Consider the following 19,031-nt stretch of genomic DNA (forward strand, 5'->3'; position numbering starts at 1 on the left):
ATATATATATATATATATATATATATATATATATATATATATATATATATATATATATATATATAAACAGGATGTCACACAACTTTCCCGATTATCTATTTTATTCCAACAGTTTCGGACGGTGGACCGTCCTTCTTCAAGGTAGAATTATACTACCTTGAAGAAGGACGGTCCACCGTCCGAAACTGTTGGAATAAAATAGATAATCGGGAAAGTTGTGTGACATCCTGTTTGAATTTAACTCTGGCCCATTAGTAACAAGCAATCCATGTCTATATATATATATATATATATATATATATATATATATATATATATATATATATATATATATATATAGAAGCTGCTATACCTTTCTTCGCAAGATTCACTCTGGCGGTCGGGATTCGGTTTCGGTTCCCGACCGCCGGCGGCCGCGCTTTTTTTTTTTTAGTGCGATAGCCCTCTACTACGGCACCCCCTTCTCTCTTTCCACTTTCACTCCCACCTTCCTCATTCCCTTACGGCGCGGTTCAGGTGTTCACAGAAACAAATGTGACAGATACTGCGTCTTTCACTTCCTGTTAACCAACTATTATTAATGCCTAGATGCTGAAACCCCGGGATAAAAGTTATGAACTGCTGGGGTTTCATCAATAATGGTTCCTTATTTGAGTAACGCAAGAAATTGAAAAATGTATTAAGGGAAAGATATGGTAAGCATAATTAAACTTGTCTAGTTTTGATCACTTTAGTGTAAGGACGATAAAAATGTGCGTAAATTCACTGAAAAAAACCAAACCAAATCGTTGCCAAATCCAAAGTTGCTTTCTCATCTGCCATTGCAGGTTACCACCACAGATAGTTTCTCGGATTATGTTTGTAGTTCATAATCGTCCGTGAGCAGAAAAACAAAATATTCAAAATTCTAAACTACGGCTGATACGACGGGTGATACAATGGTTAAGTTAAGGCGTGGGACCAGACGTCGAAAACCTCCGCCGTAATGCGAGTCGCCTTCCTGCAGCCCTCGCGAAGAGTACAGAACTACCATTATGGATCATACAAATTCATCATCCGAAAATGAATCAACCTACCCGCAGGGGTCTGACGCGGATGAAGCTCTGGCATACTGTGTAACACCAAAAAGAAATACCTTGCTCGCGATGCGCGTGTTAATGCGAACTGAACTCGGGTCATTGCTACAGGTTATCTATTGAGGTTATCGCGCTGTACTTTTGTTTTTAGTGTCAGCACTGATTGACATTGTGTTGCATGAACATATGCGGTCAAGGAAGAGAACGAGGGAAATAGGACGCCTTTCCTGGTTCCATTGTTTGGGACAGAGAAAGTTAAACACGTGTTATCACTGCTCCGCCACGAACCAACGTTGCAGTCCTCTTGAATGAAGCCGATGACTTTCATGAAACGAACAGGGAAACATGTTCTCTTGGCTCATATTGGCTGCCATGGCTGCCTATTGCAACACCTGGCGCGGACGCTAGAGGAGGACATTGAAGTCACTTTTTTGCCTGTTCGGAAAAACTGTGTTGTGCGTTGTGATTTGCTTGTGTTGGTAAGTCTATTTAGTTTGTGGAAAAGCCGAATGATGGACTATCCTGACAAATCACCACGGTCATCGAAGTCTTTATTTCGAGAGCAGTGCGCTTTGGTGCGTGGAGTGCACGCTGCCCGGAAAGAGCCGCCTATAGTTGGCTACCGCATACGGCTTGCATTATGCGGCTTGTCTTATGCGGCCTGTATTATGCGGCTTGCATTATGCAGCCTGGTGATTTGAGGAATGAGCTGTTTTAGTTTCTCTTCCCCCGAAGTGTTCCCATGCAATAAAGAAAAAAAGAACTGCGGCGATAGCTACATTCCTAACTCGCTTCCCGGCCATGACGAATTCTTGGGTTCGAATCGACTAAGCTCCGATGGTTTGGTGTTTTTTTTTTTTTTTTTTCTACCGAGCTCGGCACCGTGCCTGCATGCCGAACGTACACGCCAGGGAAACAGGTCGCTACGCCAACTAGGCAAAGCCACAAGATCACTGACGACAATCTTCTTGCACACGATTGGATGGCTGAAGGAGTGCTTTCCGACAAAAACTCAAGAGGCCGTACGTACGCAACGTCCTCATCGATGAGACCTATAGGATTCTTGGAAAACTTGTCACGGCCATGCGCAGTCATAAAGGATTGAAAAAAAAAAGATAAAGAAATATTTAACTGAGTTAAGTGATCCTATTGCCAACACCTAAACGTATATAACCAATACAGCGATTGGAGCACAGAACAGCGTATTCATCTCACACGCTTTGAAAACAGCAGTCACATTTTCGAGCACAAGTTTGGAGAGCTGCTTCTGGCCCACGCCGTAGGGATCATTTATGCATCCCCAACGCTTCAAATTTTTTGCAAGAGAGAGAGTATGGCTCTATTGCACTGAAGGCTCGAGCTTCAATTTATTCGACACGAGCCCAACTGCTACAAACTGACCACACTAGGTTCTAAAAAATTGACGAAGGTGTGCAATATTCAGGGCTTAGCGACCCAAAAGCGACGTAGACTATGTGGGGCTCCGGATAAATTACAAACACCAACTTCGCATCAGAGTCATTGTTCTTTTGTTGACTCGAAACCGAAACAGCTTCAAAAATAAGTTAAAATGTGGGGCTATTTAGCTGACATAGGTGAATCTAGCGTACTAAAGCCTAATACGTCATTTCAAAAATTTAAATATGGATTTAAAAATTAGTTGTCTATACCCCTTAACCTTCGCTACGAATTTGTCCATGTTTTTTTTTTTTTTTTTTTCAAGTAGAGGACGATTTATTATCGCGCAGGAGCGTCCTTGTCCATTTGCAAGTGCAGTTGATCCTATTCTTATGGCAACATCCTGAACGTCATCATTACGTCACGAATTAAGAATCGCAGTAATAACTCTCGTCATGTGATATTGCAAACAACGTACTGCATGCACACTCAAGCCCGGGGGAGAAACACAAGCATTGATTCACCGGGATCCGCTGTTGATGTGTTAATTGTTGCCCCAGCCGATACTGCGAAAGCTCTCCGTCGTAATTTACTCCCGTCCCTGTTTTTCTCAGGCGGTATTTCATGAACAGCTGATTTCAGAAGAAATTCGCTTTAAGGGTGCCAAGAAACGTTTGATGTTATAATAGTCGACCTTCCCTCTACAGAAAATACTTTGTTCGCTTTGCTAGAGCTTATGGCCGGACTCGAGCGGCGGCGGCGCGCTCTTTACGCCGTCGCCACTGACGGCCGGCCGTGGCTAGAACGAATTTGGCTTCAGTATTTAACTATACAAGGGGAAGAAAAGTGATTGCTGTCTGCTGCGTACATCGTCTTATTCCATGTTTGTTTCCATAAAACAATTAGTGTAATAATCAGCCTTTCATTTTGTAAAATAGGAGAGGGCTTCAGAGTTGCCAAGATAACTTGATAAGTTGTACACTTCATACAATACTAATACGTAGATTCTGCACGATAACGCCGTACTATATTTTAGTTGCTGTGCGATACACTTGGATGAAAGTAAAGAAACATGGTCGAGAACGCAACGAATTGCACAGTATAGACTAAAAGAAAACATTACTTTGAGGATCTGAACAAAGAGCCAAGCATATCCCTCAAAGTCCCGCCACGGTTTGCTGTGCCGGAGTTCCCGGATTCGATCCCTACCGCCGGCGGCTGCGTTTCGGTGGAGGCGAAACGGAGTGGCATCCACGTGCCGTGCGATATCAGTGCACGTTAAAGAACCCCGGGTGTTCGAAATTTCTGGAGTCCTCCACTAAGGCGTCTCGCATAACCTGAGTAGCTTTTGAACGTTACACCCCACACACCAACCAACCATTTTCCTGAAACAGCAAACAACAAGACTGTCTTGAAACAGCAAGCGTTATCAAAGGAAGAGATACGCCGAAAATAAAGCATCAGATTTTAGTAGCCGCAGTGCTCCTTCCTTGCTTATCTGGCGGTACGCTGCAGGTAAACCCCATAGCCGCTAATCAACTGTCAGGGCCATTTGCGTTCTGCCGCGTATCTCGTCTGCCCCGCTTCAGGTAAGGCACGAATGCGAGCGTAGTCAGCAGCAGCGAAAGTGCGCGAACGGGAGAGCTGTTCAGTGGCACAATTCCTCTTCTCACAATCAATTACTGTCCACTAATGAGCCGACGCAGTACTTACCTTGTGTAATTTTCGGCCGAGCATCTCGCCTTCTCATTGGCATAGCAACTCGACACACCGGCGGCTCCAGCACATACGCAGTTTTGTGCCGTTGTGATTATATTAGTAGCGGCGACATCACAGGCTGCATCAGAAGGCATTACTGACATTACTGACCAGGTGCCCTTCTTTATAAAGGTGAGCTCTTTGCATCCAGTGAGTTAGGTGTGGAAGGATACATCATCATCATCATCATCATCATCAGCCTGACTATACCCATTGCAGGGCGAAGGCCTCTCCCATATTTCTCCACTTAACCCGGTTCTGTGCTAGCTGCATCCACTTGACCCCTGGATACAAATTTGTAGCAAATGCTCCATCGAGTAGACTTTCTAGAGCTTGTAGCACTAGAAAAACGGTAGAGCAAATGAAGCCGGCAAGCGTTGTAATTGGCGGCAGAAAATCACTTGGACGAATGGGATTAGGAAGTTTTGCAGAGACAAGATGACCGCGGATGGCAGCAGGCAGGCTCAGTTGCTGTGGTCTTGGTACTGCAGCCAATGCAGTTAGGCTGATAAAGATGATGCTTGACTCGGACTTGAGAAAGTATGACGTCAGTATTACAGGATCACATGGTCATCTTCTGGGCAATAGGTGCAATCTAGATTGGCAGTCAGTTAGCTTGGCGTGTGCGTCTCTGCGGGCGAGGAGAAGGAAACTTGGAAGGGGAAACTTAAGCACAACCGTCGATGTCCCTTCAGCCTCCTTGATTGATGGGCACGGCCATCTTGGGAACTTATGATGCGTACATTAAAAAAAAAAAAAACAGATTTCAGTTCTCTGCTTCGCATACTTACGGTCTTGCGCAGGTCAACTCATTTTTTCGAACGCTTCTCCTGCTTGCACACTGAACACGGCAGCGCCCACTCATAAGCACAACGAGAAACATTTCAAGTCAGCGCACCAAATTGTCACTTTCGTTTTACGTTTCAGGCAGCACAGGTTAAAACTCCCCGTTGCTATACTATGCAACGTCACAGCAGGGTCTCGTCGACGGTCCTGCTGCTGCTCTACCTGTGCGCGGTACAGCAGGTGAGTAGCCAGCATGGAGTGCACATGGCAGAACTCCCAGGTGATCTTAACTACTACAACCATGAAGAGATGACTGCTTTCCTGAAGAACGTCAGCACAAGCCACCACAATTTAACTACACTCTACAGTATAGGAAAGTCCGTGCAAGGTGAGTACAACCTGCTTTTGCAGGCAGATGAGCAAAAAAAGAAAAAAAAAGTGCAATGGCTGGCTTCGATGCTCCTCGTCGAATTGTTGCAGTATCTTTTTATACTTTCCAAATATTGCCCGCCTGCCTTCCCCCCAAAGAGCCATTCTTCTTGAGGCTCTCACTTTATAGCAAAGTGATAGGAGAGGGAGGCCTGCGCGGCAATGACTACATTTTTCCGTCCTAGAGTATAGTTACATGTAACATTTCTGCTGCAAAGAAAACGTATTGTAAACACGTCCGCGAACATGGCACACCTATCGCGACGAAATTTGTAGGAATTTTTGAAAGTCATTCACGCTATGTTCCTCCTATACTTCCTAATACTTTTTTTTTTTTTTTTAGAGGATGAGGACAGCAAGCTTAACAAACAATTACGATACTCGGTAGTGCTTAATCTGAACTGATTTCTTGGGCAGTTTTGGTTTTACGATATGCTGAGGTTAAAAAAATAAAGGTTAGAGAGGCCTATTTAGTACACAGCTGGAGCCTATAGTTGGATACCACTCATTAAAAAAGTGCCAGATGTCTCTCAACACTGGTCTTTCAGCATGTGGCGTCGATCGATTTTGAGGACACGGCGGTCAATCCCATTAGGCCATAGTGAACCTCTTTTCATCTTCCACGCCCTACGTTGCCCCGCTAGCAGCTTTCTTCAGCGGCGAAGTTTCTACGAAAGCTGTACAGCTTCACTGTTTGGCCATATGGCTGCGCTTGGGTGAATGCTTATTTGGTAATTGCTCCCTTATCCCTGTGTAAGGTTCTGCCACCTGATTTATGATGTGAATCTGTTGTCAAGAATCCTTTCCTAAATTTAAAGCAGCCTTGTTATGCTTAAGGCTAACAATTTTAATTAGTCTGATTGAATTCGCAGCTCATTTCTTATTCCTTTTTGTCATTGGAGGTAAATGCAGGTGGTTCAATATGAAGTATCTCATGTCAAACGGATTTTGTAGTTTTTGCTTGCGTGCAGACGTCGTGCTGTCAGCCGCAACATGTATGATTAGAAATTCATCCTTTCTTTTTTAATTTTTCCTGTCTTGAATTCATTCGAACCTGTTCGAACCGTAGGGGAATGTTGCTTCGGATCCGAACCCGGAACTGAGTCCGAAAATTGCAGGAACCTGCACCCTACCCCACCCGAAAAAAATTCCGGTTCGGCACTAAGTCGACTGTTGCTTCTGACCCCCTCCTCTAATTTTCTATCTGCTAGCCGAAGCAGGTGGCGCTTCGCTCTCCTGCTACCTTACTGCTACCTGCCGTAGCTGTCAAGCGGCCGTTTACGCCAACTACAGCGCCAACTGCAACGCCATCGACACGCGATCCGATTTGCACCTAATAACCGCCCTCTTAAACGTAATTCTTTTGTTCCTGGCTGACAGAATCGACTGTGTTCATTTGTTTGTGAGGTGTGAGCTTTGTCGCGTTATCGCTTGTTGTGATTGTAGGAAGAAAGAAAAAAAAAATGCACGGGCCTGCTACTGGCTCTGTAGCTGAGCCACCTCCGCTGCCTCGTGCAGATAGAAGAGAATATAGATAAGAAAGAAAAGGAAGAGGGAAAGAAAGACGCGCGCCGCAACAACAGCCGTCGTCCACCACCAGCGGTGGCGTGTGCAATGACGGCCTAGAACAGATAAAAATTCTGTGCCAGGCTAGGCCCCACCGCAAGCGGCGGTGACCCACCTGTTTATCGCTTCTTTTCTTCTGCCGCGTGACTTGCAGGGCGTGACCTGTGGGTTCTGCTTGTCACCAAGGACCCCCAGGAGGAGACGCTGCTCAAGCCCAACGTTAAGTACGTGGCCAACATGCACGGCAACGAGGTGACTACATACGTGTAATAGTTTGGGCTCATGAAGCACTCTGGCATAGCGTGCACTAGATGGCATACAAACCGGCAAGATTTTGTCTTTCATTAAATTCCAAATAGCAGTTTTACTATCGCTGACTACAAATTTTGCTTCCGTTCCAACGCAACCCACCTATCGCGGTGCTGTGCGTAGAAGCCTGATAGCCGTCGTGGTGTTAATCGTTAATTGCGACACTGTTTAAAATCCTAGCGCCAAGATATTTCGCACACTTAACCTGCATGTTATGATCATTCGACCTTTCGAAACTCATCGAAATCTAGAACCGGTGCAGTTTCCCTTTAACGTGCGATCACAGTGTATGCTAAAGATCCCCAGGTAGCCGAAATTACTCCGCAGCCCTCCACTACGGCTCCTATTTCTCCCTTTCAACTTTCAATTCCACCTTCCTCCCTTCCCTTACGGTGCAGGTGCAGTTCAGCTGTCCATAGAAACAAGTTTGACAGATACTGCGTATTTACTTCATGCGAACCAATTATATTTCACCAAGAAGCCATGCTAACTAGAACTGTCAGAGGAAAATAAAAAAAAAAGGTATAAAAATGGTGGACGTTTAAGAATGGCTTGAACCAAATTATACTAGCGAAAGCTGTGTTAAGCATGGTTCTGCATTGTTTATCAAGGTTGTGCACGTTTAAATAATAAATAAATTAGTTGACAGCAAAGGAAAGGCGAGTATCTGCCGCACACTTTTTCCCGTAGGCATCTGAAGCGTACCGCAAAGGAAGGGAGGAAGGTGGAAGCGAAATCGGAAAGAAAAAAAGTGGTGCCTTAGTGAAGGGCTAAGGAGTAGTTTCGATCACCTGGGGATTTTGAACGTATCTGGCTCACTTTTCTGTGGACACCTACACTTAATTATGTCGAGGTCATTCGACGAAGAGAGCTGAAATCCGAAGTTGCACTCCGACTGGCAGAGTACAGTTCAAGCTAAAAGGAATTGCATCCAAAGCTTCTATGTTTACCGCAAATAAGCGAATAATGACTTAAGTTACTCCCCGAGATGAACAGCGCTAACAATTGTTATCACAGTGCTATAGCTAGCTACAAAGGCAATCGCGGTGCAGAACAAACTGAATACCGTTAAAAAGCTCGATAGACGGCCGTTTTGTTTAATCGAGCCAATAAAACAACATGACCCTAAATGGGCTACCTTCATCGTCCTGCGGTGATCCTATCCGAGTGCTACTTGTTTGTAGCTTTTGAGGAATAATAATAATAATAATAATAATAATAATAATAATAATAATAATAATAATAATAATAATAATAATAATAATAATAATAATAATAATAATAATAATAATAATAATAATAATAATAATAATAATAATAATTGGTTCACAGGAAGGGAAAGGCGCAGTATCTGTCACACTTGCAATGTGGACACCTGAACCGCGCCTAAGGGAAGGAATGAAGGTGGGAGGGAAAGTGGAAAGAGAGAAAGGGGAGCCGTGGTGGAGGGCTACGGAGTAATTTCGACCACCTGGGGATCTTTAACGTGCGCTGACATCGCACAGCACACGGACGACACTTCGTTTCGCCTCATATCCCCGATGGACACTGAAGTCATAAGCTTTTGGGGAGAAAATTACGATTTCAGTGTCCCTCGGGGATTTATGCGTTTCTCCTAGACTACTCATTTTGTTGCTGAAATGAAGCGCCCGGACGGCACACACGATGGGCAGACATCCGGTAGGCGCTGTTACCTCGTGTCTTTGCGTTCATTCATCTTGTGTGTCACTGGTGCACTTTGGTTCAAGAGGTGCTGCGGTAAGAGCAGAAAAAGTCAGTCCATTAAGCGCCCATTAAATCTAATTATAGGCCCGCTAGTGACTCGCCTATGTTATGGTCCGTAAATGACGGAGCAAGAGAACTAACTCTACCACTATCCCCCTCGTCAATTTCAGCATGCCGGATTAAAGCACATGACACTGTTTCCCAGCTGCAAGCCGTTGTGCCAGCGATATATACACTGCAGTGATCCCCTAGCTGCTTCTTTATGGACCACGTATCTCCATGCCTATAACTAAATGGAAAACTAACGTTTCAATGTAAACGGTGTTTGTTCTTCCCCCCCCCCCCCCCTTTTCGGCATTTCCGTAATTGTTGAAGCGTTGTTTAAGCAGCTCACATAAAAGGTATACCGCTTTCTTTCTCGCTATGTAGCTTTTAGAAGCTATCTTGCATGAGCAGACTGACTTCCCGAACGGCGCATGCGCAGGCGGTGGGCCGTCAGCTGATGGTGTACCTCATCGCACACCTGCTGACCCGCTACAACGTGGACCCGTACGTGCGCTACCTGCTGGACAGCACACGAATCCACATCATGCCCAGCATGAACCCGGACGGATACGAGATCGCCAAGGAGGGAGACTGCACGAGCGCACTGGGACGGTACGCGCACCGGGCATGGATGCTTGATCTGTATTTGTAATCAATGAACGGGGAGTTAGCTCCCCGGCTGTGAACGTGTCCGTAGGTATTAGGCTGAAAATGTTTACGTCGTAGATTACTTTGCTGGTCATGTTGATGCTGCCGTTCACTTTCTGCGGAGCCTGCAGCAATGTCCTGAGGTCAGCAGGAGTGAATTCATGCTGTGCGCAGGTACAACGCTCGTGGCATGGACTTGAACCGCAACTTTCCTGATCGCAACAACAAGCAGAGATTTCGTGAACAGCCGGAGACCGCGGCAGTGCGGCGCTGGAGCCATCGTATTCCATTTGTGCTGTCCGCGAACCTTCACGGAGGCGCGCTGGTAGCCAACTACCCGTACGACGAATCACGGAACGCTGGTGCGCATTCGGGCTCTCTGTCACGTTCCCACGGAAATGAAAACACTGGCCGTAAGCTCGAGATTGCTTCTTACATCGAGGCGTTTTACCATTTATAATGTACGCTTCATCAAAGAGCGCCCTTTGCATGAGGTGTAAGCCTCGTCTTGCAGGCTTGTTGGTTGGAGAGCTAGCAACACCGCTTTTAGCTATATTATTCATATCCTCGTCTCTGTAGAAATACCCTGCAACTGTTTATTGCTATCAGCGTCTAGTGCTCAACCTGAAGTGTTCACTATCATCGCCACTATCTTCACTGTAAATCCCTTTCAGGGTAAAGGCTGATCCCCTAAGCCAGCGTCGGTCACCCTATTGTAGAGTTCAATGTTCGACTTAATCTCCCCCATTCACTGATGTTTCCTTTTTTTTTTTTGTTATCTAGCACTAATAAGGCTCAGGAATTGTTGGCACGCTGTCGTGACGCTGTTCGACGGCAATGGCCTGACGCAGGCTGGATGTTCAGCCACCAACCGGCGGTGACTCCAGACGATGACATGTTCAAGCACCTGGCCAGCGTGTACTCCTTCAACCATGCCACTATGCACCACGGTCTCTCCTGCTCCGCACTGCGGCTTCCTGTGTTCCCCAACGGAACAACAAACGGTGCCGCTTGGTACTCTTTCCCAGGTATCCCATTTGTCAAGACTAGCGGCACCGCGTGCACCACCGGAGCTAACTCCGAGCAGTCCCACTGCATACTGCGCAGTGCTTACTTGTACCGATGGAGCACTGATCACTGCGAGGACAACCGATTGTGGGGCTGAATTGTTGAGGATAATAATAATTCGGAGGGGAAGATAACTATTTTTTGACAGAAGGAAACATTCTGTATGTTGCTGTTTCTATATTGCGAACAGACCAAGCAGGGTTTTCGTTGAATAGATAATGCAGCCAAAAGTATGGCCATGGCATTTGAACTTAGCGCCAAGTTTGCAATCGGAATATATCAGAAGCGGTATTGTGAATACAGTTTTCATTAATGAACAGTTATCAATAAATAGCGTCTGAATCAGCACAACAAGCAGCTTAAACAGCACCAAAGTTTGGCCGTTTTGCTCGGTCTTCAAGCCACGGATAACATGCGACAATAAAAAATAAAATATGTATTTAATTACTTAATGCGCGTGAACATAGCTTACCTACAAAAGATAGTGTTCTTCAACGAGGCTGATGACTGGGCGAGTTCGTGTGACGTCAACTTAACTTAAAAAAAAAAAAAAACACCAGCAAGGAACTTGAGCCTCTGTCGTCTGTTCTCCTTGCTTCTCTTCCTCTGTGTGGCATTTTTTCGGCTGATTTTGAAGAACATAATGCTCCTGCGAAAACAATTTTAGCTCAACATAACCAAACATAGAGAATAAACGCTAAATGTTAAAGCTGCGTTTTCTTGGACCAGTGGACAAAGCCCGATTCATATAATAGCCGTTAAGGAAGTCCAGCTCCATTTCTTCCTGCACCAAGTTTTTGTCAAGAGAACACGCGGTTGTCTGAGTAACAAACTGAAAGAAGCAAGCAGCGGCGAAATTTTCTGTGCGCGTTGCGCCAAAAGGAGAAAATGGCACTCACAGTAACAGTGGCGTAGCAAGAAATATTTTGCGGGGGTTTTATACACCGCAGGTCGAAAAAGAAAATAATGGAAAGAATGGAGAATGCAGTATTCAGAAAACTTTCGAACACACACACGCACGCACGCACACACCGGCTGCGCCCCTGCCCAACAATTGTTACTGTAGGACGTGGCTAAATGTCACCAATTTAAATATGTTTGGTAGAGTGAATCGCTGTCGAGAAGACATATTGCCTTTGCATTATATCGCTCTTTATAAACACTAACCAAGAAAACGCAGTGATGGGTGCTTCATAAATCCATGATGGGGCAAACGCGGCCTGTGCCATGATGTGAAACCTCATCGTCAGGGTCCGAACGAATTGCTTGCCAGATTTTTTTCTCTGCCCCAATATATGTTAGGGGCGGCGCCCGCCACTCCTCAGAACCGCTTGGCGCCGTCACTGGGATTAGTATGCGTGACCCTCACAGAGAAAGTACTGTAGATTTACGGTGTTTACCATACGGTTCGCCCCATCAGAAGTCTACAGGCATGTTTTTAAAGCGACGCGCCCGTATGTAGGATCCCACGACTGCAAGACTTCGAGAAAAAAAATGTATTTATTTCCTTGCTCTTGTAACTGTCTTTACTAAAAACGGCCAGTCAGTTCAAGAGAAGTATCCAGACAGATTGCAGTTAAAGGTTCAAAGAGAGAAAACTCCCGCACGACTATGCATCAACAGTAGCCAGGGAGCAGAAGCCCTGCTGCAAACTAGCCTGCAACTTGAATAGCTTCTTGTATTTTGTTCCCTAGGTGGCATGCAGGACTACTGTTACATTTGGCAAGGCTGCATGGATGTGACCCTGGAGGTGTCATGTTGCAAATTCCCGCACCGCCGTGAACTGGGCCGATTCTGGAAAGAAAACAAGCGAGCACTCCTTGCCTACTTGGATGAAGTGCACAGAGGTGAGTGGTACCTTGCGTTGCTTGTATAGCTCAGTCTCTAGCAGGGGCCGCTTGGATTTGCCGCGCGAAACAACGAAATAAAAGAAATACATGAGCACAGGCGTCAATAACGGGCACTAAATTGACTACAGAAATGTAGTCCACGTTGACTTCTTTTGTGTGCTTACTTATCGGTGATGGCAACCTTCGAACATCACTATAGTCGAGAACTGCGGGTACATTTCGGTTCCAGGAGAAGAAGAAGCTGTTGTGGTGAAAAGGAATCGCGACTTTAGACAGGACATAAGACAAGATGCGGGCAGGACAAGCAGTAACTATAGCGTTTAGCATTTGCTATAGACAGGACATAAGACATCTGGTCTTACGTCCTGTCTGAAGTCCTGATTCCTTTTCAACGCAACAATGTCGGACCAATGGCACAACACTTCTCCTTATTGAAACCCGATGAAACCATTTTTCTTTATTGTTTTATCATTTAATACGACTCATTTTGCCGACTGGAATTCTATTGCCTAGCTGACGTGTTGAATACGTCAGCTGGTTTTAGGAGACACCATGCGGGAGAAGCACTCAGTTGGCTTTATTTAAGAAAGAAATAAGCAAGAAGGTCCACGCAAAAGTGTCCGTGAGTAGCTTGAAAGCCTTTGTTTTAAAGTTATAGCTTGGCTAAGTCACACATCAAATTAACGGGCACACAACGGCGGAGTCGATACAAAACATTTAGCATAGCTGAGAAGTATATATACTGCGTTTACCGGTTTACCGAACGCCGCTGCTCACGCGTAGTGACAAGGGTGGAGGGGTCCGGCACTGGGTATACTTCTAAGCTGTAGTCGCATGCAACTATTCAAAAAGAACGGAATATGGTCGTAAAAGGAGGCCCTTTGAGGGGTATCTGTCGCTTTTTCTTGAGTACGTCTCCCCCATTCTCGAAGCCACTAAGGCAACACCGCACAGCGTCACACATGGAAAGGAGAAAAACCTGGGTGGAACGATTGCCTTCAGCGAGAATGCGGAGCTCGCGCTGGTGTCTACGGTAACATTTTTCGCCGCACTCTTATCACTAATGTAATCCCACCCCTTATGTAACACCCCCTGAAATGGAGGCCTTTAAGGAATAAAACTGAACTGAACTGAACTGACTGAACTAATGAAACACTGAGTGCATAGCATTTGGGCGTCTTCGGTGTTATTACCTAGCTCGTGTTTGGGTATCTCACCACAGCATTCCTTCATCAGGTGTACGCGGCATCGTGAAGGACAGAGAGGGCAAACCCGTGGCCGGTGCCTCTCTACGAATCTCGAGCCGCGAGGTCGGCTTCAAGACGACATCTAGGGGAGAGTACTGGAGGCTCCTCAGGCCCGGCCACTACACACTCGAGGTAAGAAGACCCCGAGACACTTTCCGCGGATTAACTAGAAAAAAGTGTCATGATCGAATTCAAGCGTTAACACAGTAATTGGTCGGCGAATGTTTACGTCTCTTGCTTTTTTCTTTTTTTTTTTTTTTTTTTTTTTTGCAGGTCTCTGCGCGAGGATTCGACTCGGTTAAACAGGACTTTGTCGTGTTCGATGGACTGATCTCCGTCCTGAATGTGACGCTCAATGCAAGTGCAAGAGAAGCCTGATGAAATCGTGTCGGGCTCAAAAAAAAAAAAAAAAAGAATGCGATTCTGGTCAGTGATGCCAAGCAACAGGTCACGCACGGCTTTCCGAGAAGACGAGCCCTTTCTCATGTAGTGAAACCAAAAGCCACCCATTTTCAATTGACCTGGGAACTCCTTTCATCTCACTGTGTAGAAAAAAAAAAAATATATATATATATATATATATATATATATATATATATATATATATATATATATATATATATATATATATATATATATATATATATTACCTGATCGCCAACTCAAACCCGGTTCTAGTTACTGCAGGAGAAAGGCCTTTCCCAGCAGCTTGCAATTAGTTCTGCTTTGCGCTACCTGCAAACATCGTAATTTTTTGCAACAAATTTTGTTACTCGTCACTCCTGCCCCACGCCTGACTTCAACTTCGTTTTCACTCACTTGTTATCCATCTAATAAATTTCCCGTCTTGCCTTGACCAGTCGCGTGCCTTGACCATGTCCGTTATTGTACTAAATTTCATCTGAACAATTTCAGCTGTAGCTGAGAGAACCATATAGACGCTTTCTTGCCCTATGTAGAGAAATGCTAGACGGACCTGAAGCGGCGCCCTGTTGCGCTTTCAATACACAAAACCTCCACTTCTGGTGCACTGTCAGCTGATAAACCGTAGGCTCGGCGTTCGCGAATAGGGCATTGTGACGGGACTACTGCCGAGAGAGTACGCTATGCTGATCATGTGATCACTCCGCTCTTGCAGCTGGTTGACGAAAGAACAAGCAAATGAAACTTGTGTAGCAGTGTCCTTTAGGCCGGAAAAAAATAAAAAAAATATTGGTTCACCTGCTTTCACTGGCCATATAGGTCGAAGTGCACGTTTAAAAAAATAAATAACGGTTTATTTCTTCTTCTCGAAATTCTTTTCCGCTTCCGAGAGTCAAGAGCAGAAATTATTAGCCAAGAGCACAAAGTATTGAAACGCATGAGCACAAAAAAAAAAAAAATACGTATGGGCACGGAAGATTACCTGTAGCACCATTCAGTATGGGTGAGCTAGAATCAGTTCAAGCTTTTCGAGCCCAGAAATATGATGACACAAGAGAAGTGAAACGATAAAGTAAAGCGCCTTCGGTAGTTTATACTTTCGCTTGCCCCCTTCTTTTTGGAGCGAAAATTCTATGCTCGGGATACAACATCAGATTTCGTGGGCCGCTGCTCAAACTACTTTGAGGAGGTCATTGCGGGGCCTTGTTGTTTTGCGATGTCTAGTCATGCTACGCCTGGTGTAGTAGGACAAGAGCAGTAGTGACGTGACCACTGTCCGCTGTTCACCTGACCTTGGCCTTTCAAGTCATTGGTGACGATTGGTTTTTCCGCATATGACGTCAGTATCTCATGTTCTGCGCTATAAGACGGGACGGACCTCGCTGCGCGCTCGCACTCACACAGCTCGTAACCATGGATAGAGATATCGTTGGAGCGTTGCCTCGACGAAACCTTCATGACCCGAAGCACCGCGCGGCGCGCTGCTGCTCTTGACGAGGAACGCCATCTATGGCAGAAAAATAGAAACTGGGAATATGGGGGCCGAGCCAGCCGCGCTTTCTATTTGCACTGCCGCACTCCCGCTCCCTCCTGAGCTCTCGCGCTGCATCTGCGGCGCATCGCAGAGTACTGTCAGCGGCGCGGCTTGAGAAAAATCTACTTGCTTGACTTTTATTTTCCGTAATTTGAACTTAAATAAGGTGGAAAAGCTCGTTGAGAATGTGTACTCTCTAAAGCAGACAGTAGACAACTATGATAAATACAGGGCGCGATGTGTGCTTCGGAAGTCAACGATCACATTGCAAACGCCGCGTGATTTGTGTTAGTGATTTTAAACGATAACTTATGGAGCTCGTTCGCTCGAAAAGCCGCCGACGTAGTATAGTAGCCGCAACACGCGTCTGAAATATTTAATCTAGGGCTACGTAAAAAACATTGTGTCATTGTATACAAAAATAATTTGTGGTTCTAATGATTGATGACTGATTGACAGGCGATGAAGAGTTTATAAAATCAATGTAATTAATTGATGAATGAGAGGAATAAAAGAGATAAAAAAATAAAAAAAAGTGGTTCAAAGGTGTCAGAATGCTCAGAATGAAACGCCAATGCTTCGTGGTGCTAATTTAAAAAAATGTAATGCAGATGTGAAAATATGACTGTTATTTCAGTTAATAGAAAAAAATGAAATATGCCTTCAAAGGTGTCAACTGCTCAGAACTTAAAGCCAGTTTTAACCGATGCTAATTATCGGCGTATAAAATTAACAGTAAATACAAAATAAACAAATAGAAATACAAAGCAGAAAAATAAAAAGTGTAAAACACCCTCCGTGTGCGTGTGTGTGTGCATTGCTGCTTCAGTGACTCATCAGTATCACTATTTTGTAGTGAAAATCGTCTTTTGAATTTTGTTAAGATAGGGAAGGCCTAAACTTGCATACATATGTTGCCGACGGTGTGGGAACATTTGTTTTTCTAAGTTTATATGTGGTGTTGTTTCGAAAAAGAAGTTGGAGTCAGAGCCTGTCCTGTGTGTCTATTTGTGAGTGTACATTTGTTAGCGCTGTGAATCTTTCCTTTTATGCTTTATTACGTTGCAGGGCTATCGGCTGAAGATACCTAAAGCGAGGAATAGCATGGCGAGCCCGAATATTCTGGTGTAGGAGCTTTTGCACGGAATTTATAGCTCGAGGCCTTTGGCACAGGGGGATAATGGTGTGGTGCTGGGACTTTGGCCGCGGGTTTATTGCACTGGAAGCAATCGTGCCAGACTCCTTCGCCTCCATAAAAGCAGGTGTTACTGAAAAGACAAGGAATAGATTAGCAGTCCGGTGTCTTGAAGAGCGCTGGTGAGTGTCCTTTCAAGCTTCGACGTTCAAAAGCGCAATGAGTAGAGCAGTTGTCTTGTTAGCTGAAGGCATAACACTACAAAGAGCTTAAGTCGGTGCCTATAGTGTCTTCAGCGCGTACCATTCATGGCTGCACTTAAGAATTCGGTTTTAATTTGGATCATTGTTCAAGAGAAGAAAGCATGTCATCGGTGGTGACTCTTTATTGTAACAAAGGGGCTCACAATTATAAGAACTCTGACACACAGCGCTGGCCTTGTGGCCTTAAAGCAAAAATAAAATAAAAGAGCTGGCAAAGATTAAAAACTACTAACATAATTCTAACGTCACAAAGCCTAGCACTGTGCGACCTGTTCGCTAAGTTTGACTCAGATTTCACTCTATAGGGACACATGCATACTGAAGCAGCTGTATCGGCCAGCGGGTGATTTCTTATTAGCGAGCGCCCAGAATAACACGGGGTGGGCGCGCAGCCAACCTGAGAGGTTCGGCTGCTTGAATGAAAGGCCGACGATAACCGTTACACATGCGCCTCCATAGAGACGGGAAACCCAAGCGCAGCATAAGACACGTATGTTCCCACGAGAAAAAAAAAATTCAGAGCACTTTAAACATACCAGATTCGGAACCACTGACGGATTCTGCGTTCAGAAATTTGATCCTTTGATTAGTGCGAAACTGGAATGTATGAGAATTTCGTGCCACCTGTTTCGGTGATGAAATCGCTAATACCCTGTAGAGTTGTCAGAAGACGCCGACAACAACGTTTCACCCTGGTAGTCAGCAATGAGTGATCATGGGAGGCCTTTCCTTGAAGCCGCACTTAACTGGTATGAGAAAAGAACTCTATGGTTGAAAGCGGGAGTCTCCTGCACCGGCGTCTTCCCTGTGGATAAGCATGTGGATGGTGAAAGTGACGCCGTTTACTACGAACACTGGGACTCGAAAAAAAAAAAAGAAAAAAAAAACTGCGTGGTTCAACACACGCCGCGCAACGCAAGCCTTCTTGGGAGTGCGAAGGAAGGCCATGGCGACATCGACGAAAAAACTCTCAAGCACTGTCCTCGCACCAATTCGTCTTTCGCGGCTCGTCGCCAGTGTGTCGTGCATGTCGGCGCGACTGCTCTATAGTCCTGGAGGTTTGTGCGTTCGCGCGCACTCGTCAACCGAAGAGGTTCCCGAAGCCGGACTTTATGGAGTTCCACATTGAAGGTGCCCTCTGAAGCGACGATGGCCCGAGAAATACGCTCAGTGCCGAAGAGTCCGGGTGAAGGAAGTCTTCAGCTGAGAATATCTGGGAAGAGAAACAACGAGGGAGGGAAAGATTATCAGTCAGCGGTAAACAAATCTCTCACAAGTCAAAGCGAAGGCGAAATAGGAGGGTTGTTTTGTTGCCGCGTGAGAGAAAAACAAGTGCAGTTTGTAGCCAGAGCTTGATCTGCTGGCGAAAGCAATTCGTAAGAATTTCGTAGGAGCGGAAGAATAAGCAACAAACTCGGTTTGTTTTTACATAATGTCAAGACTGTACAATTGCCCTTGTAGTTGATTTGCGCTTTCATTTTGCTAAATGCCTAGCCACTTGCAGCTCATCTCTGAACGCATTGATGTTTGCCGTCGGTTGCTAAATGATGATGATGAACAGGTGGAGTGCTCTCCGGGGGACATATTTTGCTTTCCTCGTTTTGGGGCCCTACAAAACCATTTTGCGCACTGAAACCGAAAAACGTCCATTCTATTTTATTTTATCTTGCTCAGTTCCATCTCCGCGTACGTACAGGCGGAAAAGAAAGAAATTTGTATCGGTTTCACAAAGAAAATTTCCTGAACTGGTTTCTGGGAACAACAGACCTCA

The 19,031-nt window shown here is 45.2% G+C and overlaps 2 protein-coding genes across 2 annotated transcripts in view; one reads left to right on the plus strand and one right to left on the minus strand.

The window, feature by feature from the left end:
* Positions 1 to 5,192: 5,192 nt before the first annotated feature.
* On the plus strand, positions 5,193 to 14,321 carry LOC146197544 (carboxypeptidase M-like). Its single transcript, XM_084597196.1, has 8 exons — positions 5,193 to 5,406; positions 7,168 to 7,265; positions 9,532 to 9,704; positions 9,915 to 10,102; positions 10,592 to 10,768; positions 12,503 to 12,655; positions 13,895 to 14,037; positions 14,179 to 14,321. The coding sequence occupies exons 1-8, from the start codon at positions 5,193 to 5,195 to the stop codon at positions 14,281 to 14,283; spliced, it is 1,251 nt and encodes a 416-aa protein (XP_084453322.1). The 3' UTR covers positions 14,284 to 14,321.
* Positions 14,322 to 17,367: 3,046 nt separating this feature from the next.
* Positions 17,368 to 19,031, minus strand: part of LOC146197545 (carboxypeptidase D-like) — a 45,837-nt gene continuing 44,173 nt past the window's right edge. Inside the window, exon 10 of the mRNA XM_084599443.1 lies at positions 17,368 to 18,473. Within this exon, the coding sequence (XP_084455569.1) occupies positions 18,342 to 18,473 (132 nt within the window). The 3' untranslated portion in view covers positions 17,368 to 18,341. The remainder of the gene's footprint in view (positions 18,474 to 19,031) is intronic.

This window comes from Amblyomma maculatum, chromosome 3, assembly GCF_055883805.1.
Source record: "Amblyomma maculatum isolate TAMU_Amacu chromosome 3, ASM5588380v1, whole genome shotgun sequence".
Lineage (NCBI taxonomy): Eukaryota > Metazoa > Arthropoda > Arachnida > Ixodida > Ixodidae > Amblyomma > Amblyomma maculatum.